This window comes from Colletotrichum lupini, chromosome 3 (assembly GCF_023278565.1).
Source record: "Colletotrichum lupini chromosome 3, complete sequence".
In the NCBI taxonomy this organism is placed as follows: domain Eukaryota; kingdom Fungi; phylum Ascomycota; class Sordariomycetes; order Glomerellales; family Glomerellaceae; genus Colletotrichum; species Colletotrichum lupini.
Genome location: NC_064676.1, coordinates 2,870,674 through 2,897,200, shown reverse-complemented (window position 1 = coordinate 2,897,200; position 26,527 = coordinate 2,870,674). Strand labels below are relative to the sequence as shown.

Here is a 26,527-nt window from a genome sequence, read left to right as displayed (position 1 = left end):
TTCCAGATAAGCGTCGATAACCGTCCTCTACTCAGCGCGCAAAGAAACAATACTCGACGATCCCGCCGCTGCCAAAGTTCCCACAGCTTCACCAAGAAAGACTCAATAGATAGCAAGAGAAGGACAGAAACGAGGCCCCCCGACTACAATCGCATCCAACTACAGCCTTATTTCCAAGAAACACCCCAAAACGACAACAATGGCCCGCAACTCCCTTCTCTCCCGTCTCCTCCTCCTCGCCGTCCTCGCCATCCTCGCGCCCCTCACGGCGGCCCAGCTCTCAATCTACACGGGCTCCGACAAGTACAAGTACCAAGGCTGCTACAACGAGACAAACGACCTCCCCAACACGGCCCACGAGCGCGCTCTCTCGGGCGGCGCATCCAAGGTCATGGAGGGCAATATGACGGTGCCGCTATGCCTCAGCTTCTGCAGCACCGGCGCCGATAAGCAGTACAACTACGCCGGCGTCGAGTATTCTCGGTACGTGTTCTCGCTCTCCTCGCTTCTCTCCCCCTCCCTTCTTTCCTTCAAACCTCTCCGATAAGGCCATGCCCGCTGTGTGTGTGTAAGACGAGAAACAAGACTGACGAGTTCAAACGTGCGTAGCGAATGCTGGTGCGCCCAGAGAATCTCGGGCCTGGCGGTCAAGCTCGACGATAGCCAGTGCAACCTGCTCTGCGACGGAAACCAGGGCATGGTCTGCGGCGGTGCGCTCAAGTTGAGCGTGTACATGGTCAGCGCCGGCTTGCGATCGTCGCCAGCAGCCGCGTCGTGGGCCGCGATTGTCGTGGGCGGCTTGGCGACGTACGTATTGCTGTAAGATGTGATGGTCTAGTGATGAGGTGTCTTGGTGGTGATGGGAGAGAGCCTCTTCGAAGGACGAAAGAATGGTTACACGACAGCAGCGTTTTATTGTTTCTTTGGAGGATACCCCCCTGTTATGTGTGCATCTGGCCTATAGAATCTCTGAATTGATGATTTTGTCTCACTCTCGCAGCGTAAATCTCAACGTGCATCTCACATGTGAGGTCCAAAGTCAGACATCGCGATGCTTTTTTTCAATTGCCGCCTCAGAAACGCTGCATAAGGTAAATCGATGCCAAACTGCAAACGCAATCAATGGTATCCTATCATAACTTCGTGACGTATACGATAGCCTTACAATCTCACGGGACCCAAGCCTCTTTGCTCAACAGCCCTCTGGACAGCCGCTTTGATATCCACGACCGTCTTCCTCCACCCCTGCTTACCCCGTCCCTCGCTGCCGTCGTCCTCCACCAGCCAGTCGAGCCACCGCACCAGCTTCGAGGCCTTTTGCATGTCTCGCTCCTCCGAGACGACCCTGACGAGATACTTCTCAAAGACCTTGACATCGTCTTGATGCGGGCCATCGTACCGCGTCCCGTCGTGCCAGGCCTCGAGCATGTCTTTGATCTCCTGGATGGACTTCACGGCGGAACCCATGAAGTTCATCTTGGGGGGCGGCGCAGGGAAATGCAACTTAGTCTGTCCAGCGGGCGCAGCGTCGCTCGACTCACCATTCTGTTGCCTCCTGGGGGCGTTGAACAGGAGACCAGATCGTTTGGCCAGCCGCTTCTTGCGGTGGTCCTCGATGATCTCCTTCCGGACGTCCTCTGGGAGCTCTGCGAGGAATGCTTGATCCAGCTCTTCTGGGTCTTCTTCCTGGGCGGCATTCGCAGGGCCTTTGTTCGCCAAGAAGTTCGTCTGCTGGCGATTGGCAGCTGCATCCTGCTGCCTCTCCCTGGCGTTGAACAAGTTTTTGCCTCGCTTTGTCGGCGTGATTGGCTTTTTCCCCTGGATAAGTCGGTCCTTGTGTGGTGATTGCGGCAAACGGGTTTGTTGCACCGGTTTGCGTCCATACTGCGCCAGGACCTCAGCTTTCATGTCATCTGGCAAAGCGTTGAAGACCTCCGGATCAACTTGAGATGGGATCATCTCATCCTGAACCGCCGGACTATTACTCCGCGATTTCACTTGGGGAGATGCCTGTCTAGGCTCCGGCTTTGGTCTTTGGCCCCTCAGAAGCTTAGCTCGTATGTCGCCTGGCAGCTCAGCCAACACCGCAGGGTCGACTTGGGAGGGAAGGATGAATTGAGTGCCCATGATGTTGAGAGGAGTGTGGGCCTTTTCGTCCCTTTCACCAGCCCGTGCTAGAGCCAAAGCAGGATGCACTTTGGGCTTTCTGGGTGTTAACGGGTCATCTGCAATGGGATCTACAGACACATCGCCCCGAGTTTGGGTATTCCTTGTCTTCTGAGGACTCTTTGAATCCTCAATCGATTCTACTTGAGCCTTCTTTGCCGACGGTTGGCCACCAAAATTTGGAAATGCCAACCGTCGTTGACTGCTTTCGAGCCCAGTATTGCTAGACTTGAGAGGCTCCAGTTTTGTCAACTGGACACCAAGACCTCGAAGGTCACCAGGGGTAAACTTGTAGGATCGAAGAATCGAGACAGCTTCCTTGGCAATGGTTTCGGCGTTGTGAGTTGCGACTCCAAACAGGACGCTCTTGCTGAATGAATCGCATTTTCCATGCCCTAGGTGTTTTGGTGGATCTCGGGGTGCGTCTTGAGCTCGTCGCATAATCTTCATTGTGAACTGCTTGCCCTTGACCTCTTCACTGAGCAGGCGTCTCTCCAGCTCTTTGCACAGGTTGAGTATAAACTCTTCGGCTTCTTGTTGATTGATGAAGCGAATGCCCCAGTTGACCTCTGCCGAGACGGACTTTCGAGGTGTTTGTTCGCCCACCTCGGTCTTGTCAATGCCGCGAGCATACTCCCAAAGTTTCTCTCCCGTCTTTGGTCCAAGCGAAGAAGATAGCCGCTCCTTAGATACCTGTCTGATATCTTTGACAAACTTGACACCGATCTCCTCGAGCTTTCCACTAAGACTGTAGGCGACCCCAGGCAGGTCCTTCACCTCAAGTTCACCAATGACTTCTAACGCCTGCTCCGGCTTTATCTGGAATTGCCCGGCTGGTTTCGCTCTTCGTAGCGCGACCTTCGCTAACAAAATGTTGGCCCCAATTCCAACTGATACGGCACAGCCAGTCACGTCTTTGATTTTGTTACGCAGGGTGAGAGCAATCTCCTCAGCCTTTTCCTGTTCTCTCCAGATATTGCCTTCGTCAACCCCTGCGCCATCGGATCCGGCAGAGGACAGAATGATTGACGTGATGTCAACGAGGGCCTCGTCGATGCTGACACTCTGGACAACTCCTCCAATATCGAGAATAGACTCGTAGAACAGTCGACTGGCTTCTTCATACGCGAGGAAATCGTATGGCAAGACCTTGATATCCGGGCACAGCTCAAGTGCTCGCTTCATCCACATGCCATTCTTGACTCCAAATTTGCGCGCAACGTAGTTACAGCTTGCAATTTCCGAGGCCGTGCCGCTGCTGTGAGCAACTACAGTTGGTTTGTCGACGTATTGTGGGTTCTTCTTGAGGGAAACAGCGCAGAAGAAGCTGTCAAAATCGACGTGGATAACGTACCGCCGTGACCCTGGCCTCCTCCGCACCGACTTGAGAGATGGCCCTTTTTCCTTGGCGAGATTCTGCATCTTCGACTTCAGCTCGGCTTTCCAGGTCGAAAGATGGTGAAGACGACTTTCCGAGTAAAACTGCTTCAAGAAATCGGGGTTCGCCGTTGATGATTTCCAGATCTTGGGATCCGAGAGAAGTATGGCATTATGTTCCTCAGATGTCATATTGTTTGATGTCTTCGGTTCCTGCTTGGCTTCATCGGTTCCTCCTCGGGTGCCGTCTTCGTCAATTGTTGGCTGTGGTGCGGTTTTCGCTTCAACCTCTTCCACTTCAACTGCTTTGTCCTCCTCTGGGACTATGCCAACCATAAGCTCGTCAATCTCCATGTCATCGAATTCCTCCACGTCATCCTTTGACTTCATCGGCGGCTTCTTCATAGCCTGCGAGACGGCTGGACTATACGAGTTTCGACCATGGTGTTGAGCGAGCGGAGACTCGGGCCGTTCAGCGAAACGGCTCAAAGAGGGCGTCGCGGGACTTGCAGTAGACCCCTTGAACTGGCTCGTGTAGAAGCTAGCATCAGTCTGGTCCCTGTAGCCTCTCTTCACTTGTGGTGTCGATTGACTGAGCTTATTAGATTCGTCAATCTTGAAGACCTTCTGTCGCGGTCCATCGTGGTTGTTTATCCGATAATCCGACCAGGGTAGGAGTTTCCCAGCCTGAATTGAGTCCGTCACCCAGGCTGGTTTGACCAGTCTATACCTGCTGTAATCCACGGACTTCTTAGGCGGAACAGAGGACGCTATTATGTGCGTTGCCATGGTCTTCGAATCCAGGTACTGCAAAAAGCCTGCGCCATGTTGAACAAGCTCGCGGTGTAAGCTGGAGCGTTGATTAGCGATATTCTTCACGTGGCAGAGATATAGATAGTGACTCACATATGAAGCGGCGGTTGCGTATAGCCCATAACATGCGCAACTACGCGTTTGAATATTTGAGGCTTGTCACTTGAGGCGGCGCGCATGTCGGCGTCCAAGTTTTGAAGCTTGATCTTTTTCCGACGAAAGTAGTCGCCAAAGCCGCCGAAAGCGCTTTGCTCATACTCTTCGCCAGTCTCATCGGTGAACTCATGGTTCTCAATCCGCTTCCTCACCTGCGAGGAGTTCTTCTCAAGGCGACTACCCATTCTATCGGTTGTCTCGGGTAATGCGCAGACTCACGGCTGCATGAGTGTTGGTAGTGATGGCGGCGGACGACTTTTGACTTGCGTCTCGACGATTTTTCTTGCAAATCAACCCGTCCATACAGCTAGCTGACTGTAAAGCACCATCTTTGGAAGTTGTGAGTGAGTCTGACGTTCATTCGTTTCTCTTGATGAAGCGTAAATCAACAGAAGGGCGTGGTGACAGTTCAAGGTTGGTGAGTGACGGAGCCCCGGCCGAGGTGAATGCCTGCAAGCGCGTTAAGTGGGTGGGTCCGTCGCGCTCTGCAGCCCGCACGTCCAAAGATCTGCATGACTAATCAAAGTTCTTCAACTGCTCAGGAAGCACTGACAGCTTCCGCCGACGACGCCTGATAAACTAGCCCAGCTTGCGGCCGCTCACCTCTCTGTCACCAATTCTGCGACAAAGAGCGATCATGAATAATCAACAATTTCGAAAGCTTTTGGGTGCTGACTCTGGCAAGGCTGCGTCGCCGAGCAATGCTTCAACCAAAGGCGCCGCAACCCCAGGCGGCGGCGCGCTGGGATCCCGACAGCGATCTAGCATTCCCATGACTCCGTATGTTGTCTTCTTCACTTTGTGATCCATCGGCTGATTACGTGTACCAGACGCTCCGTTGGAGTTGGTCATAGCCGAAATGAATTTGCGCGACAACTTGCCGAGAGGAACCAGGCAGGGCAGCCCCAGAAGAAATTTCGCACATCAGCCCCGAAGGGATCTAGACTCGCAGAGGGCTATGTCGACCGAGCACGAGACCGAACCGACGACGAGGAAGATGACCGCGCTAAAAGGATAAAGGCGCTAGAGGAAGCCCTGAAGAACGAGGAGATTGACCAAGCGACGTTTGAGAAGCTTAGCAGCCACATCGCGGGAGGAGACCTTTCGAGTACGCATCTGATCAAGGGACTGGACTTCAAGCTTCTGGAAAGAATACGAAAGGGCGAAGATGTTTACGGGGACAAGAAAGGCAACGAAGAAGAAGCCGAAGCACCCCCGGAAGAGGAAGTTGACGATGCGTTCGACGAGCTGGAGTCAACAGAGGTGCAGGCTGTCGAAAAGGAAAAGGTGAAGAAGAAGGGCCAACTTGCGCCTGTAGCTCTCGCACCTGGGAAAAAGAGAACTCGCGACCAGATCCTGGCCGAAATGAAGGCTGCGAGAGAGGCTGCCAAGGCTCAGCAAGAGGCTGCCTTGAACAGCAAGTTTAAGAAGATTGGTGCTAAGCAACAGGCCGGAAGCCGCATCGAACGGGATAGCAAAGGCCGTGAAGTCTTGATCATTATAGACGAAGATGGCCACGAGAAGAGGAAGGTCCGCAAGTTGCAGCCAGGAGTCGAAGAGGAGATGCGCAAAGAGTTTATCCCGGACAAGGATGCGAAGCCGCTGGGTATGGAGGTACCCGAATTTTACCAAAAGCAACAGCAAGAAGCTGAAGAAGACGACAACGACGACATCTTTGCCGATGCAGGAGACGATTATGACCCACTAGCTGGCATGGATGACAGCTCTGATGAGGATAGCGAGGGAGAGGTCAAGGACGAAAAGAAGACCAAGAACGAGAGCAGCGCCGACACAATGGCGATGCCGCCACCGCCGCGGCCAGCACAAGCGCGCAACTACTTCAAGGACTCCAAGACAGACCTTATATATTCGCAGACTCTGCAAGGACCCTCCATGTCTGATCCGGCGATACAGGCTGCTTTCAAGAGAGCTGCGCAGCTCAAGGCGGCAAACAAAGATCCGGAGGGAGAAGCGGAGGACGACGACGAGGAAGCCAAGGCTCGTCGGGAGCGCCACAAGAGGATGCTGCAGAGTGTCGACCGAGATGCCGAAGATATGGACATGGGCTTCGGCACCAGTAGGTTCGAAGACGAGGCAGACTTTGACGATGCGCCGGTGAAGCTCTCGGAATGGGGCAACGAGGGAGACGATGACGACGGTCAAGGCGGCAAGAGCAAGAGGAAGAGAGGCCCCAAGAAGAGGAAGGGCGACGCGAACAACGCCGCTGATGTGCTGAGAGTAATGGAGCAGCGAAAGGCAGCGGGCAAATAAGTCAACTCAAGCTGTCTAACAGCTTGTACTAGAGCTGTTGCTTGAAGTCTGCTGGCTTGTTTCTTGAAATATCCTGCACAAACGCATACAGCCATCGTTTTTACTAAATCAAAATGATACCCTTCACGCGCCCAAACTAGAGCGCGTCGACCACATAAATCGTCCTGTTTTACCGCCCAGCGTGTGAGAATGTTGATTTCTAGGTACATGGACTTTTAAACCCCTGGACCGTCGGAAGACTATCGCTACAGATATGTTAGGCGGTTTCTCACTACGAATCATCCTCAAAGCACAAATCCCTGAGCTCAAATACACAGCAGGACGTCGAGACAGTCAAGATTCAGGGTGACTCAGCTAGGCTCTAGCTTCCCAGAATTCCAGCGGCCCGGCAAGCACGGGAGGTTGTTTTCTCGGGTGTGTTTGTGTTTGTGTGTCTGCTGGACCTTCCGAAACGGGCGCAGGTCGAATTGCAGCGGCGCTCGGAGGGCACCGCCTCACTTATCAGAGACCGCCCGACTCCGCCCACGGTGCTTGCCTGCCCGCCGCCCCAAGACTAATTTCGTCCTGTGAAGTGAGCTCGTGAGGTAAGAAAAACCCGGTGGACTTTATTTTGCGCAGGATTCATCCAAGAACCATGGAACCGCAAAGCTTCCCTTGTCCCATGACTTCCCGACCACTGGGATTACCTAGATGAAGAAGCCGAAACAGAGCAGACATGATAGTCCTGATGGGATTGGCCAAACGTTGTGTGGAAAAGTCCAAAATCCAAGTCATTGCCTAAAATTGACCTCCTGCTTCCTCTCGACTCGTCACCAGCAATTCCGCAGTCCGCAGACCCGCTGTAGACCGGCCGGCTCCCCGCCCCCATCCTTGGAGCCCCAGAATACCTTACCTTTTGCGCAGTGTTCTACTCCATTCCACCACCCCGTGCTCGTTTGGTTTGGTCTTATCCACCGAAAGTGGACACCAGACACGGGCTTGTAAACTAAAAGCGCAACCCCACGGCACCGGCGACAACGTCCGTGGTCTGCTCACCTTGCCGAGGGAACACCAAAAACCCACGTATCCGTACAGAGTATCATTTTCATCATAATCTTGTGCCGTTTCACTGCCTCTTGTGATAAGACACAAGTCACACACACACACATACCTGTCATCCTCAACAACCATTTACCCTGAGCCATCATGGTTGACCTCGATTTGCCCGAAACACCGGTGCCGGTCTGGCTGGATTGTGATCCCGGCCATGATGTGAGTTGTTGACTGTCCTAAGCTTCGTGATGTGTCACTCATCCTGTCCCTGTGATGTTACGCTGCCTCACTCAGATGTCGGTGACAAGTCAGACATACTGCAACAAATCATCACTGAACACCGTCAAGCCGGTACTAATTAGTTCCACAGGACACCTTTGCCATCCTCCTAGCAGCCTACCACCCAACAATAAAGCTGCTAGGCCTCTCAACCGTCTTCGGAAACGCCCCCCTCGAGTGAGTAAACTTCGTCCTGCATCCCGCATCTCTTACACATCTCATGATCACTCAATCCCAATACTAACTACCATCTCAGAAAAACCACAAACAACGCCACCTCAATCCTCACAGCAATCGGCAAACACAATGACATCCCCGTCCACGTCGGCGCCGCAAAGCCAATGTCCCGCCCGCCAATGCAGGCCGCCACCGACATCCACGGCGAATCCGGCCTGGACGGCACCGACCTCCTCCCCCAACCCTCCAAAGACGCAGACCGCTCCGTACCCGCCATCGACGCCATGGCCGCCGCCCTCTCCGCTCAGCCCGCCGGAACCGCCTGGCTCGTCGCGACAGGCTCCCTCACCAACGTCGCAGAGCTCTTCGCAAAGTACCCGGACCTGGTCGCGCACCTCAAGGGCCTGAGCATCATGGGCGGCGCCATCGGCGACGGCTTCACCGACATCGTACTGGGTGTCGTGGACGGTGTCCCCCGTGTGGGTAACTGGACGCCGTGGGCCGAGTTCAACATCATCATTGACCCCGAGGCCGCCGCTGCCGTGTTTCATAATAAGGCGCTCGCGGCCAAGACGACGCTTGTGCCGTTGGATTTGTCGCATCAGGTTCTTGCCACCGAGGAGGTGCGGGACGCGCTTCTGTATGGTACGCACGGCGGGGAGAAGACGGGCAAGGGGAAGACGACGCTGAGGCAGATGTTGGTTGAGCTGCTCATGTTCTTCGCCAAGACGTATAGGTATGTGTATACACACAGGTTTCACTTACACTCGTCCCCTCTCTCCCACTGCCCTCCTCCCACAATCCCGCCATCAATAGTTCGGTAGATACTGATACAGATGACAAAAGCGACGTCTTCGGCATCACAGCCGGCCCCCCGCTCCACGACCCCCTCGCCGTAGCCGCCGTGCTGACGGGTACGCGGCACGAGATCCCCTTTCACGACTACGACGGCAAAAAGGGCAACTGCGTAAAGTACCACGAGCGCTTCGAGCTCACCGTCATCACGGAGGGCGACCTGGAAGAGGCCAAGACGGGCAAGTCGCAGCTGGGGCGGACCGTCGCGAAAGCCCTGCCGCCGGGGAGCGAGGGCGTGAGGATACCGCGCGGGCTGGATATCCCCATGTTCTGGAGGGTGATTGAGGAGTGCACGGAGAGGGCGGACCGGGTTAATGCGGGTAAGGTGGCTGGGTTGAAGGAGAATGGGACGTTGGAGAAGTAATAAGGTAATGAGAAAATCGGTGTGTGTTGTTGATCATGGTGGACGGGACGAATATACATATTTTGGTATCAATAGACGTGAGTATTCATACACTCAGTGACCGCCCATGGTCTTTAGGTCGGTAATTTGCTTCCTCTGCCACCATCGGATGAGGAGATCTCTTTGGCCTAATAGTTGGGACTGCCCACTCCCGACCTCAACCCAAAGAAAATTGACCCTGGTGGCTTCTTCTTTTTGAAGGTCTTCAGTTCGAGTCCGCTTGTAGACTCATTTTTTTAGTCGAGTCCAATCAGTGAGTCTAATCACGAAGCACATAAAGTGATGAACAATGTCTCTGAGGCAGCACGCTATGCTATTGCATGAGATTCATTAATTAACGTATATATCGTAAGATCCATAAGACCATCGATTCCCTAAGAGACTTTAGAGTTGACCAGCTCTTTTGGAAGTAAAAAACGGGAATCAAATGCATCGCGTATCTGTTATAATGAAGATAAGAGTAAGGGACCCTGAATTTAGACTGCATCCCATGACAGCTATTGAGATATCCTAAATCTACCTGCCAACGTCGCTTACCCGTTTACTTCTGGACATAACTTAGATAGCGATTCAATGGCAAGAATACCCTGCATAATGAGAGATCCGACGTCTCGTCGGCCCCTCCCCGGGGCAGCCGTCGTCTATTCCACATTCAAGGTAGTCAGTTCTGCCGAACGTGGAACACATCAACCACACCCAATTCAAGCCCTCGTGCGATGCGCACAATGGCTTCCAGACGTACCCTAGCTACGGTAAAGAGATGGGATTCATCGACCTTGATTAGTCTCGCCTCACCACGTACTAACCCCAATAAGTCACACGTCTCTCTCCGTTTCCCGTCGGAGGCTGGAGAGTATTCCGATACAACGCAATGGGAATCGGCAACCAGTGGTGTCATGCCGCTTCGAACTATACGAAGATGGACAATTCCGTGGATGGGGGTGTCATCTAATGGGAACCACAGCCCTTCGAGGACGCTGAGCCGCCAGGCGCTTTCGCCACCGGCCTTGATCAAAGAATGGACACCATCAAGCAACTAATCTCTCGTTCGGAACTCCATTCTTCCTCATCTCATTGTGATTGTCGTGTTTAAATCCCCCGCCTACAGGTAGCAAAGCAAATGTTCCACGCCGTTGAGGGTTCCTGCAAGATCTAGGTGTTAGTCCCGTAGTCAGGTGTGTGTACTCGTCACAGAAATGAATGACAGCCATCTCTGGCGACTAAAGTTGTCTCCTGACGCACCAAATGTGCCTTTGTGTATTACGTCTTATCTATATGTGAAGGATGTATCTATAACCTTCGGAATGCTGTACAAGGGAATTGTCTATCCCATTCCCGTTCTCTAAAAAGGGGTATCATGTTTTCTTTTTCAGCCCACGCGCAACTTTTGGTGTCTCCTTTTCTCTCCTTCTTATCCGTGTAGAAAGACTCAAAACCGCTGGTCATCAGAACCATCAAGTCTCTGCAACACCCTCAAAACCCTCTCATATGTCCAAACCGTGATTGCGCTCCCAGGCGCAGCCTTGATAAGACTCACCATGAGACCCCGGTACAGCCCGCGAACACCCTCTTTCGCGAAAATGATGCGCATGGCGCGCACCGCACCGGGGTATTCGGGGATGTTCTTATGCACGTACCGCGCCCTCGTCGGCCCCTGGACCTGAATGCGCTTCCGCACCAGGTCGAGCGGGAAGACGGCCGTCTTGGACAGCACGCTGGCCACGACGCCGGCCGTGGCGTCGCCGCCGCCCCAAGGCAGGTGCAGATCGCCCAGCGGCAGCCGCAGGCCCTCGTACAGAGCAAAGAAGATGCCCATGTACGGGACGATCTGCGCCACGCCGGGTCCGAGGCCGCGGAAGAAGCCGCGCGGGCCCTCGTCCCGATAGATATCCGCCACCGCGCGCCGGAGGCTCGTGTACACCCGGTCGTTGCCCTGCGCCGCGAACCGGGTTCGTAGGAGATCGAGGGGGTATGTGGCTGTCATGGCGGCCGCGCCGGCAGCGGCTCCGGCGATGAAGGATTCAGCGGCGTTCGGTAGGCGGTTGTCAAACGCGGTCTTGAGGAACTGCGCCGTGGTGCGGTACGTCGTGAACTGAACGGCCGAGTAGCACACGTACATCATCTCGGCGGGGACGTTTCCCTTCCATAAGCCAGTGATGCCCTCGTTGGCGATGATGTGCCTCATGGTGTTCAGGGTGCCCTTGTACACGGGCCCGCCCCTGGCCGATCGGATCGACAGAGGGTCGGAGAGCGAGTGCGTCTGCAGCTGCAGGCGGATCTTGACGACATCGAGGGGGGCAATGACAAAGCTATCGCGACAAAAGGCGGCAATGGTCAGCGTGAATCACTAAGCCTCAACCGTTGGGTTTTGTCTTACCGAGCAAACAGGCCGGCCGTGGCGCCGGCCGTTACAACCTGCAGACGGGAGCCCTGGGCGCGAACAGTGTGTCAGCATCGTGACGTGACTTGAGGTCGTTGACAGGTCGGAGAGACCGTCACATCAGGCGTGGAAAAGTCTAGGTCTAGCCTTACCTCATCCTTGAGGCGTTCGCCGCTGGGCGACATGCATCCGGTAGTGTCCTCGTGGGACCTGGCGCAGAAACTCTAAGATGCAGCAGGAATGGATGACAGAGAGAAGCAGAGCGGACAGGCGGCTGCTCGCTTGCCTCTGACCTTCGGCGATGGACGAGTGGGCTTCGGGCCCGGGGGTGCGAGGTTTATCAAGGTCAGATGGTTGGTGTCGTCTGTGGGTGTCCGTCCAAGCGGCGCGATCCGAGATGGCACGGCGAGGTGTCCGTCGTGATTCGTTTCGCTCTGTGGCGATGACGGGAAGCTAAAACAGCAGGAATTGAGGCTTCCGCAATGAGGCTGAGGGGTCTCAATTGATTGTGAGCGTGTTTGAGAGTCGGCGATTTTCTTTCGGGATTGTGAAGAAACGAACAATCTTCTAACGTCTGTTCGCTAGATGTCGCTGTTATTCTGGAATTTCCGTTGATATTCGTCGCGTGGGGAATTTTTGTTTGTTTGTACGTAAGATGAGTAGCTCTGAGTACTAGTGTTAGTTAAGGTCCGAGCAGGTGAGTTTGCTTGGCCTTATCGCGCGCAAACACCCCCAGCTTCCTTACCTTGCCTGGATGGAACCGACCCCGAAATGCTAGGAGACCCCAAGCAGTGTGACGCAATTCCGACGATAGCGGGCTGTCAAGGACGGGACCTTCTCGATTCTCCCACTTGGCCACTGCAGCTCGGGGGATGTTTACTGCGGCCTGGCTCCACTGTGGGCGTGACTGCAAGCTGCAGGCTGCAACAGGGGCATCTTCCTCGCATTGAGCCTTTGCTAGATGGATGAAAAGTCACCAAAAGCAGATTAGCCAGCCGTGCCAGCACAGCCACGCAGGGTCTGGTCCCCTTCACCCGTGCGGAGGGAAACATAGCGGGAGAGATTCTTAGAGAGCGAGCGGCGATGGAAGACCACGGACAGATGCAATATGCAAATGCAAGTTCAATTTCAACATGGCATACCTACGATCGGAAAAAAAAAAGTGAAGAAGAAAAGAAGAGACGAGAGGGGGGCTTGGCTATCTCACGGGACTCGCTGCGAGACTTGCCTGCGGGAGAAGGAATGTGGTGACATATCTCGAGTTCTCAGACTCGCTGTCTTGTGACAATGGTAGGTGAACCCTCGTGACCTACATTGATAACACTTTGATGATTACAGAGGACACGATAAGGTAGAGCAGAGGAAGAAGAAATTACAGGAAGAGCGCCTCAGTCAGGGGCCTGTGCTGCACGGGTCACTATGTTAGGTATGCCTCAGTGATAGCGATGACAGAGGTAAACGAGGAAGAAGTCTAGAAAAGACATGGCAATGCGGTCACTGAGTGAATGCCATGTGGGAAAGCAGTCCTGACAAATGTCTTTGTCTCGTCAATGCTCGGCAACTCCTGTTACGAGACGCCGGGAAAGCCGCGAGAAGAGAATAAGGTACCGATACCGGGTATTTTTCCAACACGTACGGATATTTTGGGAGAGAGAAACAGAGACAGGGCCGGCAACGAAAGACGGAACACAGCGTAAGAGAAAAAAAAAAAACCGTGAGACTAGGTAGCAGCCCCAAACAAGCCACGCCGAAATGAGACGAGACGTGGATGAGAAGGCAAAGACATACGGAAGTTGGAGCCGGAAATCCCATTGTGTGCAAATTGGCACCTTTGGTACCATGAGCAATGAAGAGTCTTGACACGTGCAAGAGAACTCAGCAGCGTGTCATTGGTCAGCTCGCCTTTTGTCAAGGACACCTGGGCAAGTAGCCAGTGGAGGAAAGTTCGGAGAGAGGTATGCACTACGTACCACGCAGGGAAGTAGTCATGTCGCATTGGGTCGACCGTCAGTGGTCAACTTCCCTCCGTCCGAAACGACTGCTCAGGGCGGAGTCGCAACTGCCTTTGACCTGCTTGAATGTGCCTCCGCATTGGCCAGAACCGCCTGCCTTGGCGACTTGCCCGCCCTTGCCTCCCCTCAACTGTGGGGTCAGCCCCCCGACCGAACTCACCACCTTGCGCAGTAGGTATCCGTCACCCGGGAAGGTCGACACCAGCCTTTTCCAGGTGGATCTGGACTTGTTGGCCCTTGACTTCCTTGGGATCTGGGACGGGAGAGGGGGGAACCACGGAGCCATCGAGCGTGGGGCCGCCGACTCTGCGTAACTCGACGGAGACCATACCTTCCTTACCTTAGACTTTGTCGTCTCGCCTCGCCTCTCACACCTGCTTCTCATAATAGTCGCGACTTTTCCTCCTTTTCTTTTCTGCGATCCCCTCTCTCTATCGTGTATACTCTCATACCTCATATCTTACAACACTTACTTACTTACCACTTTGCCCAGACCCAACTACAAAGGCAGAGATTTCCAAGGCAGGCTGAACTGAACACCAGGATACCCAGTAGCGCTGCCGCATGTGATACCTACTGTCACGAGTGCCGCCGCCAACACATACACACAACCAACCACCACAGTCGCTCAGACTCAACCAGTGGCATCTCGCCACCTCAAATATCTTACATTCCCCGCCCGGCAAGGAGTGGCCGCGAGGGAGCGATATCTCTGACAGCATACCCTTACCTGTATCACGACCACAAACATGGCTTCAACTACCACACCAATGCCCAACATCGGCGGCCTGTTGGCTCCATTACTGCCTGCTCTCGTCCCAGCAAGCATCTCTAAACAGCCCGCCATCGGCGTCTTGCCTCTTCTCAGCCCTATCCTGAGGCAAAGAGTCCAACTTCTTTCAGAGGCCAGCACCGAGCCATGGCTCCGTCTCCTCGCATATGACACCGACAAGGCGGCGCGCCTGGCAGAGATTGTTCAGAGCGGCAGGCTAGAGCCTCACCCGGTATCTGGCGAGGTCGAGGTAGACTGGGAATACGACGCGAAGACGAGGTACAGGCGGCTCGATCTCGAGACCCTGCAGGCCTTTGTTGCTCTCGAGGAGCTTGAGTTGACCTTCCAACTCATCTACTGCGTCGGCGACAAGGATGGCGGCGGCGACGGCTGGAGGATCGGCGAGGTTAGCGTCACCGACAAGGCGGTACCCTTTGGAACTTTTGGCGGCTATTCGACCATCGCCGAGGCCGAAAAGGCCTATGCAGACGAAAAGTCAAAGGCGACGACGACGTCAAAGGCACCAGCCAGCTCAGCGTACAATGACGCTGCCGAGGCGGATGATGATGAGGACGATGGCTACTGGGACAGATACGACGCAACTCCTGCCCGCACGCCAGCAAATGAGTCCCCCGCCGCCGTCAAGCGTTCCCCCGCGCCGCACGTACCACAGGCGTCGCAGCTGGGCCAGTTCCGAACCGACTCGGCAGAGGATGCGTACTATGCACAATATGATTCAGTACAACCGGCAATGGACGCCCACGATCCCGACGAAGAGGTTGAGGGTTTCGAAACGGCCCCTCCTCTGGGACTCGGCGCTGTTGTAGGCCAGCATAACTCGGATCAGGGTCTGAACGAGACAAACGGCTCCTGGACACTGGCTGAACCCCCGCGGTCGCCCTCGATTCATAGTCAAATTGACGAAGACAGGGCTGCTGTGCTCCTTCATCCGCGCCCGGCTTCGAGCGCTAGCAGCAACGGCAGCCGCTTGGTCGAGAAGCTCGAGGAGAGCGTGGGCAAGCAGGACCAGAACGAGTTCGGCGTGAAGCAGCACGTGTCGAGGAGCATTCGCAGTCTCTTCCTGCTGGCTCGTTCGTCCGGTATCGACAGGGAAGAGTTTGAGCGGTTGGTGAAGACGGAATTGGATGTCCTTGGCATGATTGAAGACGACGAGGTTTGAAGCCACGTGGCTGGCGGACTTTCTTGTATATGACGTTTCTCCTCCTCGGTGGTGCTCCGTGGGGATTTCCGCGGGATCAGGCTGTTATTCGGCATAGGGTTGGGTTGGGCTGCATGTAACGGGGCGTTTATCCATGGCCATACCTTTGAATACTGAGAATTAAAACATATACTTGCGAAAAACCTGTATCAAGTGAAAAGAAGTACAAGTTATAATGAAGAAGCAGCGACCATCGGGAAACGTGTTGGCATATAGCAAAGAAACGCTCAACAATTCCCGTAGTCTGATGAGCGAACCCCGGCGCCGATGATAGTTGAGTACAAGTCGGGGAAGAAGATGTTGTCCAACAAAGTGCCAACTTTATGCCTGTTGGCCGAATAAAAACTTGAGGAAGAAGGAGCGTGAACAAGAACAAGAATGGGCGCCTCTGAGTTGATCGTAAAGCCATAGGCCCATAAGGTGAAGAAGTCAAAGTAGTCGCATGGAGGTAGTCGTCTATTTGGCCGGTCCCAACTGTTGTGAACCTTCCAGCATGCCGCGGTCTGAGATGGGGGGGGGGGGGGGGTTCGAAATGAGCCGACGGCTGTCCAACCGTATCGCCCCTACTAGGTATAGGTAGTCTCGATCGTCTGATCTCTGACATTCCTTGCGACGAACGAATGGGGGAGACTCCGATGTAGGATATATTTAATTACAGCACTTGAGTTGAAGATGCACTGTTTGAAGAAGATTATCGGCATTGATTTCTCTTGTTGCTGGGAATGGATCAGGTGCTTTGCTGATTTTGGATCTCGGCCCATTGGGAGCATTCGCCAGTGGAGTGAGAAGTGTTGTCCGATGACGCTTGACGAGAGAAGATACATGTGAGTGTGCAGCAAGCCCTTCACAGAGAGCGCGGAAGGAGGATCAGCGACCTTGTTTGCTCATGGGTGGTTCTCAGTACTGTGTAAGCGCCCAGTCAGTCTTTGGCGGTGGTGTGTGTAAGACGAGCGGGCGCGCGGGCGGTTACTCAGTCGCCGTGGGCTGGAACCGAGTCCATGCCGTAGGCTTTGAAATTGGCGGTTACGTTGGTGTGCCTGTTCAAACCTTGGTCGTGACAATGATAGACTACGATTGTGGAAGGATTGGCGGGATGACGAGTGGCAACGTTGATTGAAGATTGGGTTTGTAGTCGATGTTGGTGCATTCACGGCTTAGAACCGAACCATCCGGGAGGAGCTTGAGCAGTGGCCGGTCGCTGATTCTTCTAGTCTATCAAGTCACAAGAAAATCCAACACAGGGTTGTCTTTCTTCCCGAACTCTTCGGAAGATGCTCCTCATTAGTCGTCATGCCGTGCAAGTTGGAAGTTGCATCTTGTAAGTTGAAGCCATCACCAAGTGCCTCCCGGCTCATAGACCCACCCCCGAAAAAGACCCCACAAAACATCGGAACGTCTTCGCGCCTCAATCATAAGGCCACAAACGAACGCGCCAATTGGACACGCGGGAACAGCCGTCCCAAAAAAAAGTTCACCATCGTCGAAGCTCCCGGCCTACAGCTTTCCCTTTCGTCGGCGACACGGTTCAACCTCCCTACCACGCCCCTCCAAACGACCGTCCTCCCCAAGATCCACCAGTGATTGAGGAAATCCGACATACACATACCACAATAATGTTCTCACGATTAAGGTTACCGCGCATCGGCGCGAGCATCGCCGCCGCCGCCAGAGCAGCACCGGCCAGACCTCTCCAGCAGCGCTCGATACACTACGTCCCCCAGCTCTCCCACGACTTCAAGGACGGCGTGCCGGGTCTGCTGTCGGCCGACGGTTACGATATGGCGTGGAACCAGTACATGACGCTTGTCCTTGACAAGCTCAATGCCTTGATTGCAGGTCAGTCTACGCTGTTCTCCTTCTCCTAACTCGGCGATCCTAGCTCCCGTCGCATGATAATCTCGAATCGTTCCAATCACATTCAATGTGACACATAAAGCAACCAGAGACATACTAAACCACAGCAACACAGGCACCGACCTCGAACAGCGCGACGTCAAGCAAATCCTCCTCGCCTCGGCCCAGGACCCCTCCCAAGCCCCCGTCTTCAACAACGCTTCCATGGCGCACAACACCCACTTCTTCTTCAAGAACATCACCCCGAACCCGAAACCCATGCCCGAGTCCCTCGCCGCCGAGCTCTCCCACTCCTTCTCCTCCATCGACACCCTCCGCCGCGAAATGATCCTCACCGCCTCCTCCATGTTCGGTCCCGGCTTCGTCTGGCTCGTCAAGGCAGGCCACCAAGACTACCGCATCCTCACCACCTACCTCGCGGGCTCCCCCTACCCGGGCGCCCACTGGCGCCTCCAGAGCACCGACATGAACACCGTCGGCCTGGGCGGCTCCGCCAACAAGTACTTCCAGCGCAGCGCCGCCGCCCAGAGGCCGGGAACGAAGCCGCCCGGCGCGCTCGACGCCGTGCCGCTTCTGTGCCTCAACACGTGGGAGCACACGTGGATCCGCGACTACGGGCTCGGCGTCGGCGGCCGCGGCGGCAAGAAGGCGTTTGCTGAGGCGTGGTGGGAGGTGGTTGACTGGGAGGCCGTCAACCTCGCGGCGGACATCCCTTCCCGGCCACAGTTCATGCGGTAAACTAAGAAAGGAGGAGGCGAGGGTGAGAAGCGATCGCCGGACTTGTGGGAGCTGCGAGAGCTGGTGAAATGATGGCTGTGGCGCGACTACTATGCGATCTACAAGCCGCTATAGGGGAGCTTAGCCAAGCTTTTTGAAGAGAGTTGGGGCGAAAGGGGGAGAAGTGAGGAGAGACCCGTCCATCGACACGGGAGATATCCCCCCTATAGTCCTGCAAGATCTTGTGTGGATAGTAGTCGGGGGCGGGCGACGGACTGGCGGACTACATGTAGGAATTATCAAAAAAGGCAAGACGAAACTGTAAGAATAGAAACCGCTGCACATATAGAGAAGATGGGTGGTTGCAGAGTAACATGTACTATTCCTGTACTACTTTAAAGACTCCCCCCCCCCTGGCAATTAAGATCGTGCCATCCCTCTGAACCGAACAAATTGTTTAGATGTGCTCTATAGATTGAGTACGACTCTTGGTCGTACCACCGGGCTCACCCCCTTGGCCTCTCCATATAGCTGCTGGCAAGACCATACCTTCTCCTACCCTAAGCTGCCCTTGATTCATTTAGTGACAGCAAGGGAAAGGGGAAGAAAAGACCCAGCAAGGAATTCTTGATGGTCCTCAACTGGACCTTCGAGATAATGCGCCCCGTTTAAACCGCGCCCGGCTGGAGGTGATGCAAAAAAAAAAGCTTTGCCCTGTTGATATCTTGAAACCGATCCAAGGGGGCAAGGTAAAGTTACCTCCACGTCTCTCTTCGCATACATTGATGCCGCAAGCGAAGCAACGAAACAGGACCGCAATGCTCCGTTCTTTATGCAGAGTTCCAGAAAAGGGGCCCGGCCACTATGTCAGACGGAAACTGCAGAGAATCCCCATGAGCTTCACCGGGCCGAATTAGCTCACCCACAAGTAAACCTTCCATTGCCCTTGCCTTTCATCTTTGCTTCAACTTGGAAAAAGACAAAAAGGCTGCGATAGATGGGTTCTATTCGAATCGCTCAACTCAGCAAAGACTCTTCATCGTCTCGTCTCAACCCCCCCTCTTCCTCTCAACTCTGTTTCCCCTGACTGCATTTCGCGCCAGGCCAAGACTCTCTCTTGGGCAAAGACCAAATTTCAACCTCTGATACATCACATCACAAGGGAAGTCTTCACAGCTTCAAAAGTCACGAGAAGAAAGAGCAAATGGTATTCATCTTCATAACCGAGATCCCGGAGCGTCGCCCACAACAGCGGCTCGGCTCCTGTTCAGGTCCCCCCTATTTTTCATTTTGCAACCAAACTCTCTCAAATAGCTATAACAAAAAAGTAAACTTAGGTATCATGGTAATCCCTCCCAGTAGTAAGTAATATGTTTAGAAAAAAGGGCAAAGGAGTGTCTTTTCGTTCCATTTCATTCCGTTTCCGTTCCGTACGTGTCGTTTTCTTTTTGGTATTTTGTTTTTCTTTTCGATTTTCATCAGAGAAATAAGAGACAGTGAGAAATAGAATAATTATGTTCAGTAAGGAACCTCAACAGAGTTGTCCAAATCAAAATCCCCGGGTTTCCTATCCTTTCCCTCCCCCCCTGTTGTAATAAATAGAGGAAAAAAGGAGTCATATACCCGGCGTCAGGTAGAGGGGGGAGGGAGAATCTGATTTCAAGGATGTAACAAATGCCGCTATCCAGATGACTTATGCAAGAGAGGAGATGAAATGGAAAAAGGAGACGAGGGAGATGGTTCAAGCTTCTCAGAGTGCCCGAGAAGCTCGACCTCTCAAAGAAGAAATCCAAAATATGGCAAAAGAGTGTACCAATGACGACCTTTCATAAGAGAAATAAAGTCCCCGAGGCAAATATTGCTCGCTTGCTGGCTTGCTTTGCTTGAAGTGAAGATGAAAAGCAGTGAAAAACAGACGTTAAACATGAAACGCAAGTCATTATCGGATATTCGGTGCTTTTCTTGGCTTTTGAGAAAGGATCGTTTCGACAGGGAGGTCTAGATCATGTTGCCGTTAACACTGACCTCGAACCCATCACCCTTCTGCTTCAGCGCCTTGGCGAGCATCAACTCCCGCATCCAATCGATACGGTCATCGCGGCTCTTGACGGCAAAATGATGCGTCTTGCCCGTGCCGTTGGCGCCCTCGGCGGGGATCGACCCGTGGCTCGAGGAGTGCCCGTGCCCGAAGCCGTGCAGCGCGCTCCCGCGCTTCCGCAACTTGGCGCCCGCGGACTCCTTGTCCTTGTCCTGCGGGATGAGCTGGAAGCTAAACGCCGCAACGGGGTCGCTCTTCTCGCGGCTGTGTGACGACGAGGAGCTGAAGTGGACGGCCTTGAAGGCGGCGGAGAGCTTGCTCTGCGACGCGAGGCTGGAGCACGCGATGGCGTAGTCGTCGACGTCGACGTACTCGAGCGTGCGGTCGACCGTCTTTGCGTCCTTGTGGACGGCGAGACGAGTGCCCTTGAGGGTGCAGAAGGTGTCGTTCCACTCGTGGCGGAGCATCTTTGTCTTGCGCTTCTTCATGGGGCCCTGGAAGGTCACGCCGTCCTGCTGAGCGGCGGAGGCGGCTTGTTTGACGGGGAGGGAGGGCGCGAGATGGGTGATGGGCGGGATAGCTTGCTCAAAGGGGGTTGTGCGCTCGATGGGGGACCAGGGGTAGTTCACACGGGGAGGGGCTTGGAGAGGCTGCTGTTGCTGGAGGGGTTGAGGGCGGATGGATGTGCGCGGGGAAGTGTGTCTGGGTGATGTGCGGGCGATGGGGGTCGCGGTGTTTTCGTTCAAGGCGGGAAGGACGGGGAACGAGGGGCGGCGGGCAGAGGAGCGGGATTGGGTGCGGGAAAGGGGCGGCTGCTGCTGCTTGGAGACGCCGGGACGGTAGTTCATCTCAGGAGGAACAGACTGGGACACGTCGCGGGCAATGCGGTCCATGGGCACGGCAGTGACGGGGACGTCCATCTCGGAGAAGGGAGTCCCGAAGCGGTAGGGGTTGTTGATGGGGCTCTGCAGGTCCGGAGACATGGCCTCGGCCCGGTCCATGTGGTAGGGGACGAAGCCTTGCGGCTGCTGCTGCTGGTGGTACGGGGGTGTCGGGAGCGGCTCCGGGTGGGCTGACGGAGGAGGGACTGTCGAGGCGCGGAGAGGGCTGGCGCGAGGAGCCTGCTTACCCGGGATGGAGAGCTTCGGCAGGTGACGGAGGCGTTCAGGCTGGGCCTTCATGGCAGGGAAGCCCATCTCGAAGGGGGGTGTCGGCGGCACCGTGGTATCCTCGTGCTTCTGGAAGTCGAGGAACTGGCGCACATTGTCCTGGGGGTCCCTCGAGATGACGTTGCGGAGGGCAGCCTCTTGCAGATACTGCAGAGGCGTGGCGTTGCCGGGGCCCAGCACGTCAGAGGAAGCCACCACGGACGGGACGGCGTCCGAGACAGGCCTGAGGATTTGCGTAGGATCGAGAGCCCTGGCAGTGTGCGGATTGCCTGGGTTTCCGGTGATGACGACCTGTTCCGTGTCGAGGTCGACAAAGGGGTGCTCCTTCTTGAAGGCCTCGATGAGGCGCTGCTGCTTCCTCCACTTTGAGCAGTTCTCGCCCTTGGCGCACTGGTGCGGCTTGGGGACGACCTGCTCGATGCCGACGATGGACACGGATTCCATGGGCGTGATGATATCGTCGTGCGACGGCTTCTTGGGCCGCCTTCTGCTACTCTTGCTCCTCTTCATCCCGCAGTCGTCCGTCTGCTGCCTTTCCGCCGCCCGGACCTCGCGAGTCTCCTTTTTGACTTCTCGGCTCGGCTCGTCTTGGATCGGCGTCGGGGCGCGTGGCGAGCTGGGTCTGCTGTCGCGCAAGACCTGAATCTGGTTCCAAACGCGCGTCCTCATGCCGAATGACGGAATGTCCAACTCCTTGAGATCCTCAAACTTCAACGTAATTAGGATGGGCCCGTTGATATCGTTCTCCACGAAGCGGCCGGCGACCGAGAGCTCAATGCCAGCATTGAGCATCGACTGCGCAACCATCTCTGGCGTCCATGAGACGAGCTCCCTCGACTCAAACTCTTCGTACGTGAACTGAAAGGGACCGCTCTGGTGTCTGGATGGGGGCATCGGCGGCTGCTGCGGTCTGATGTGTCGGAATGGCTCATCGAAAGGTCGCGCCGTCTTGGGTGTCACCGGGGACAGCGTCAGGATGGCCTCGTCAAAGTAGCTGGCGGTGGAAGCACGGAACAGGTGCGGGCCGGAAGGACCCTCAATGTTCTTGTTTGGTGACTCCATCATCTCTGTCGCATACATCATCCGCCCTTGACTCGATCTTGGCGTCTGCACCTCATCGTAGGATGAGAGTGTTGTAATACTTGGCTGGCCGCCAGACTTTTTTGCGCCCACACACGTTAGCTATAGCCCTCTTGGAGACAAGGCCACTGCCGCTTCCAACAAAATCACTTACAGAGTTGACACTGATCCGAGGAGAGTTGTCTTCAAACTCGCTGAGCACGTCGTCGTCCCATTCCATGTCCATGAACTCGGTCGCTACCGACGTTGGCCTTTGCGGCTCGGCTTTGATGCCAAAGAATGTGTCGCGCATGGGCGCCTTTTCGCGCATCTCATGGCGCAGGCGACGCTCGCCTCTTTCATATTCTTGTGTGTAATTCTAGCGGCGCAAAGTCAGCCTCAAAAGCCACACACCGCGTCGCAAAACCCCCGTTTTGACTGTCATTCCTCAACTCACCATTTTGTGTGTATGTGTGTAAGTGGTTATTCCCAGATATGGAAAGTGGGGTGGAGGAATGTTCAAGAGGGCGTGGACTGGCTATATCTGACTTGCAGTCTACAGCGCAGGACAGCCTCCTCCGTGGCAATTTTGGTACCCTTTTCTTCTTTGCTTTTTCCCGTACAGCTGGGAATCGAGGGGGGAAAGCCGTTGCCGGCAGCACTCTGCTCTATGAAGCCTGTAGATACTTGGGGATAGCGGCACGCAGTGCAAGCTATGGGGAGGTTGAATACGCCTCGGGGCTAGCAAACAAGACCAGCGAAAAGGAGATGCCTAAAGGAAAAAGAGATATGAGGTCCAGCAGAGCCGAATATGCTCGTTTGGTATGTAACGGGTCGCAAAAGAGAAGAAGAAGGGGAGCCGGTACAAGGCGGGCGCCTACCGCGAGTTATGTATGTCTAGTGTGTCCATGCACGACGGAGCAGTGTAGGGATGTGAGACTAGGGGGGGTGGTTGACCGTTGAGAAGGAGGAGGAGGAGGTGGAAGCATGGTGGTTGAGAGAGAGTCGGATCACAGCACATACGCAGCAGCAGCAGAAGCACGCACAGGTATCCCATCACCTACCCATGGCATGCCCTCGTTCCCCAATATGCATGCTGGCTCTGGTGTGATTCGACCTGTGGCACTTGCACACGGCGCCGATGGTGGCACTCTGAACAGACCAGTCGAGTGTATAATAATAGCCCGGGTGGTGTGTGGGCAGGTTAGGTATCTGGGTTCTGTGTGCTAGGTTCTGGGTTGGAGAGACGACAGAGGCAGATAGAAGAGTGCGCTTGCGTGTACCTACGTGCGTGTGTGTGTGGCCGAGCGGGCAAAGGCCCAACCCATGAATCGACCATTCATTGAACCCTGAACAACGGCGGTGGTCCTAGGCGACGATACCGGCGTCGATTAGTTGTTGGGTGAAGATGTGAGGAGAGACAGAGAGTGAGTGAGAGAGAGAGGGAACGCTTCAAAGGCTGGTGGTTCCCCGGCCAAAGGGGGTGTGTAGCCGGGCAGCCATCCATGTGGATAGAGGTGCACAACCGGCAGCAAGCACTTTGCACTTGCAGCGAAGCACCACGCAGGACGCGGCATGTACTCCGTTCGTCCCCCCCCCCAATATCCCAACACAGGCAACTGGCCAGGCACAGGGCAGCACAGCAGCAGCAGTGGGCGGAAGCCGTGCTCGTACAGGCGTGGGGAAGCGTAGTAGTCAGTACTCAGCAATGGACCTGTCTCTGCTCTGTGAGGATGTGTGAATGGAAGGGGGGTGGTTCGAACTTCGAACAGAGAGAGGAGACAGAGGTTGAAGCGAGGAACGGGAGAAAGAGGGTCTAGGACGGCGCAAAGGTCGGGAAAAGTGTAAACCTGATTGGCCGGGGACGGGAAAAGAAGCTCGTGCATAGCGCCCAGCCGACGGACCTGGACTTTGGGCAAGAGCAAGAGGCAGGCGCTGGAGCTTCCCATTGGCCATAAATCCAAAGAAACAAAATGTCGTGGGATGTTATTTTAGGGAACGCTAACACGCCATTGGTTGGAAAATCGGGATACCGTGAAGTTATCTACGGGAATACGTACATACATCCTTGCCCCCGGCTTGCCGCTACGGCGGCGTTTAAGCGCCCGTCTTTCTCAATCTGGCGGCCACTCGCTGTTCGCTTGTCGTCTGAATAAGTGGGGCATGTCGACGACCACCCCCCGGTCGCCGGCCGTCAACGGCGTGAAGCACAAAAAAAGGGAAAGGCAGGAGACAGAAGGGAAAGAGGGGAATGGGGGTGTGGCACACATCCGCCGGGATGAGACCTTGCCATCCTCTTTCTCTTTCTCTCTCTACTGTATCCGAACGGATACGTCTCTCACCTCACCTCACCTCACCTTCAATGCTTTTCCTTTTCACACCTTTTTTTGGGCAGTCATCTACAACTCCACAACACCCGATTGCGCACCCTCGTTCAACCCTCGTTCAGTCCACCGCCCGCAACATGGGCTCTTGTCTCTTGGTACATACACTCCGTACGTCCTCGAACTCGACTCTTCTGGCCCATAGCCCCCACACCATTCGAGCTAAAATCCCCATCATGCCCTGTCCATCACCTGCAAGGATACCACTGACAAGGACCAGGGGCAAGGACGAGCAGCTTCCCCGGCACACACACCTCTCTACTCCCCGTCCATTTCTCTTCTCTTTTCCTGATGACCTCGCACCACACAAGCTTGAAGCCGCATGCCACAGCAATAAAAAAAGCAAAGAAAAAAGCTGCACTGCACACTGCACGCTTTCCTCAACCCGCCCGCCCGTCCGCTCGTGGTTCGCTAGTGCCCAGCTTACATACCATTACCGATACAACCAGCTTACAGCTTTACCTTAGCTATCCATGCCAGAGTTCCCATGCTTGCTTGGCACCCTCTTCTCGCCTTTCGCGGCCTTTGCAGAGAACCCCCAAAATGCGCCGCCCACCGCCTGCTGTTCGCGGACTTGTGTCACTATCACCGCCCACGGCCCACCACCCATCACTTATCGGACCTTAGCTGTCATCACATTCCAATCTTATCAAGTCTCTTTTTTTCCCCAGGATCAAGCCCAGCACCACACAGGCGTATTCTTAGCTATGTCTTTGACACTTCGCACCTTTAGTCTGGTCAAGGCATGTGGATCAAGACGAGACGAGACAAGCCATGTGAGCGCCCTGCCCAATCCCGTAATGGCCGTCCTCTCAACGGCCACCCGAATCCTTCTGGCTGGGAAACTTTCCCAAGGAATGCAATGGCCCGTAGAAGTCCTGCATCGTGCGGCTTTTCTTGCCCAGCAGTTCGTTTTCCCGTATGGCGGGGACGAGCAAATCAGTGCTACACCGTGACCGGCCACCTTACTTGACCGTCCGTCAACCATACGCAGTAAAGAGAGGCCCAAAAAGAAAGAAAGGGGAGAATTACAGCCACATCTACACCCCCTCTCCCCATTTCTGCCTCCTTCATGTTGCACCCTCGGCTACCTACAGCCCACCGCGCACCTCCGATCCCGACGAGTCTCGACTCTCAAATGTCCACGGTCCAGGGCCAGGACCCCACCCTCACGATCAACTGACTTCCCCTCACTGGTCTTCTCAGCCACTCAGTATGCCCATCGGGCCTCCATCGGAGAAATCCCCATCAAACCGAGACTACCATTCCGTCCGGGGGTTTTCGACGAGGCCAATGGCCTTGCGAGAAGCCTCTTTTACGAAAGGTCCCAATATGAGGCGAGATTTCGTCTTGGAATTGGTCCTCTTGGGTGACTGGACTGACATGGGACGCTT

The 26,527-nt window shown here is 54.9% G+C and overlaps 11 protein-coding genes across 11 annotated transcripts; 7 read left to right on the top strand and 4 right to left on the bottom strand.

Annotated features, from left to right (window-relative positions):
• Window positions 1–199: 199 nt before the first annotated feature.
• Window positions 200–823, top strand: CLUP02_05636 (WSC domain-containing protein; the record flags this gene model as incomplete). Its single annotated transcript, XM_049284642.1, has 2 exons — window positions 200–483; window positions 610–823. 2 exons carry the CDS (start codon window positions 200–202, stop codon window positions 821–823), a joined length of 498 nt encoding a protein of 165 aa, XP_049141785.1.
• A 338-nt stretch (window positions 824–1,161) lies between these two features.
• Window positions 1,162–4,697, bottom strand: CLUP02_05635 (impB/mucB/samB family protein; the record flags this gene model as incomplete). The annotated part of the gene is made up of 2 exons (XM_049284641.1): window positions 1,162–4,393; window positions 4,450–4,697. 2 exons carry the CDS (start codon window positions 4,695–4,697, stop codon window positions 1,162–1,164), a joined length of 3,480 nt encoding a protein of 1,159 aa, XP_049141784.1.
• Window positions 4,698–5,149: 452 nt separating this feature from the next.
• On the top strand, window positions 5,150–6,783 carry CLUP02_05634 (uncharacterized protein; the record flags this gene model as incomplete). The annotated part of the gene is made up of 2 exons (XM_049284640.1): window positions 5,150–5,292; window positions 5,367–6,783. The coding sequence occupies 2 exons, from the start codon at window positions 5,150–5,152 to the stop codon at window positions 6,781–6,783; spliced, it is 1,560 nt and encodes a 519-aa protein (XP_049141783.1).
• A 253-nt stretch (window positions 6,784–7,036) lies between these two features.
• CLUP02_05633 (uncharacterized protein) lies at window positions 7,037–7,876 on the top strand (the record flags this gene model as incomplete). Its single annotated transcript, XM_049284639.1, has 4 exons — window positions 7,037–7,106; window positions 7,165–7,310; window positions 7,474–7,763; window positions 7,828–7,876. 4 exons carry the CDS (start codon window positions 7,037–7,039, stop codon window positions 7,874–7,876), a joined length of 555 nt encoding a protein of 184 aa, XP_049141782.1.
• Window positions 7,877–7,968: 92 nt separating this feature from the next.
• Window positions 7,969–9,490, top strand: CLUP02_05632 (inosine-uridine preferring nucleoside hydrolase; the record flags this gene model as incomplete). Its single annotated transcript, XM_049284638.1, has 4 exons — window positions 7,969–8,034; window positions 8,186–8,271; window positions 8,351–9,007; window positions 9,088–9,490. 4 exons carry the CDS (start codon window positions 7,969–7,971, stop codon window positions 9,488–9,490), a joined length of 1,212 nt encoding a protein of 403 aa, XP_049141781.1.
• A 1,468-nt stretch (window positions 9,491–10,958) lies between these two features.
• On the bottom strand, window positions 10,959–12,094 carry CLUP02_05631 (uncharacterized protein; the record flags this gene model as incomplete). The annotated part of the gene is made up of 3 exons (XM_049284637.1): window positions 10,959–11,838; window positions 11,907–11,959; window positions 12,062–12,094. 3 exons carry the CDS (start codon window positions 12,092–12,094, stop codon window positions 10,959–10,961), a joined length of 966 nt encoding a protein of 321 aa, XP_049141780.1.
• Window positions 12,095–14,670: 2,576 nt separating this feature from the next.
• CLUP02_05630 (uncharacterized protein) lies at window positions 14,671–15,873 on the top strand (the record flags this gene model as incomplete). The annotated part of the gene is made up of 1 exon (XM_049284636.1): window positions 14,671–15,873. The coding sequence occupies one exon, from the start codon at window positions 14,671–14,673 to the stop codon at window positions 15,871–15,873; it is 1,203 nt and encodes a 400-aa protein (XP_049141779.1).
• A 1,652-nt stretch (window positions 15,874–17,525) lies between these two features.
• CLUP02_05629 (superoxide dismutase) lies at window positions 17,526–18,504 on the top strand (the record flags this gene model as incomplete). The annotated part of the gene is made up of 2 exons (XM_049284635.1): window positions 17,526–17,748; window positions 17,882–18,504. The coding sequence occupies 2 exons, from the start codon at window positions 17,526–17,528 to the stop codon at window positions 18,502–18,504; spliced, it is 846 nt and encodes a 281-aa protein (XP_049141778.1).
• A 1,353-nt stretch (window positions 18,505–19,857) lies between these two features.
• On the bottom strand, window positions 19,858–19,962 carry CLUP02_05628 (uncharacterized protein; the record flags this gene model as incomplete). Its single annotated transcript, XM_049284634.1, has 1 exon — window positions 19,858–19,962. One exon carries the CDS (start codon window positions 19,960–19,962, stop codon window positions 19,858–19,860), a length of 105 nt encoding a protein of 34 aa, XP_049141777.1.
• A 519-nt stretch (window positions 19,963–20,481) lies between these two features.
• On the bottom strand, window positions 20,482–23,209 carry CLUP02_05627 (PH domain-containing protein; the record flags this gene model as incomplete). The annotated part of the gene is made up of 3 exons (XM_049284633.1): window positions 20,482–22,848; window positions 22,925–23,128; window positions 23,207–23,209. The coding sequence occupies 3 exons, from the start codon at window positions 23,207–23,209 to the stop codon at window positions 20,482–20,484; spliced, it is 2,574 nt and encodes an 857-aa protein (XP_049141776.1).
• A 1,513-nt stretch (window positions 23,210–24,722) lies between these two features.
• On the top strand, window positions 24,723–26,506 carry CLUP02_05626 (uncharacterized protein; the record flags this gene model as incomplete). The annotated part of the gene is made up of 6 exons (XM_049284632.1): window positions 24,723–24,734; window positions 24,790–25,244; window positions 25,354–25,547; window positions 25,614–26,085; window positions 26,168–26,280; window positions 26,340–26,506. 6 exons carry the CDS (start codon window positions 24,723–24,725, stop codon window positions 26,504–26,506), a joined length of 1,413 nt encoding a protein of 470 aa, XP_049141775.1.
• Between the last annotated feature and the right edge of the window lie 21 nt (window positions 26,507–26,527).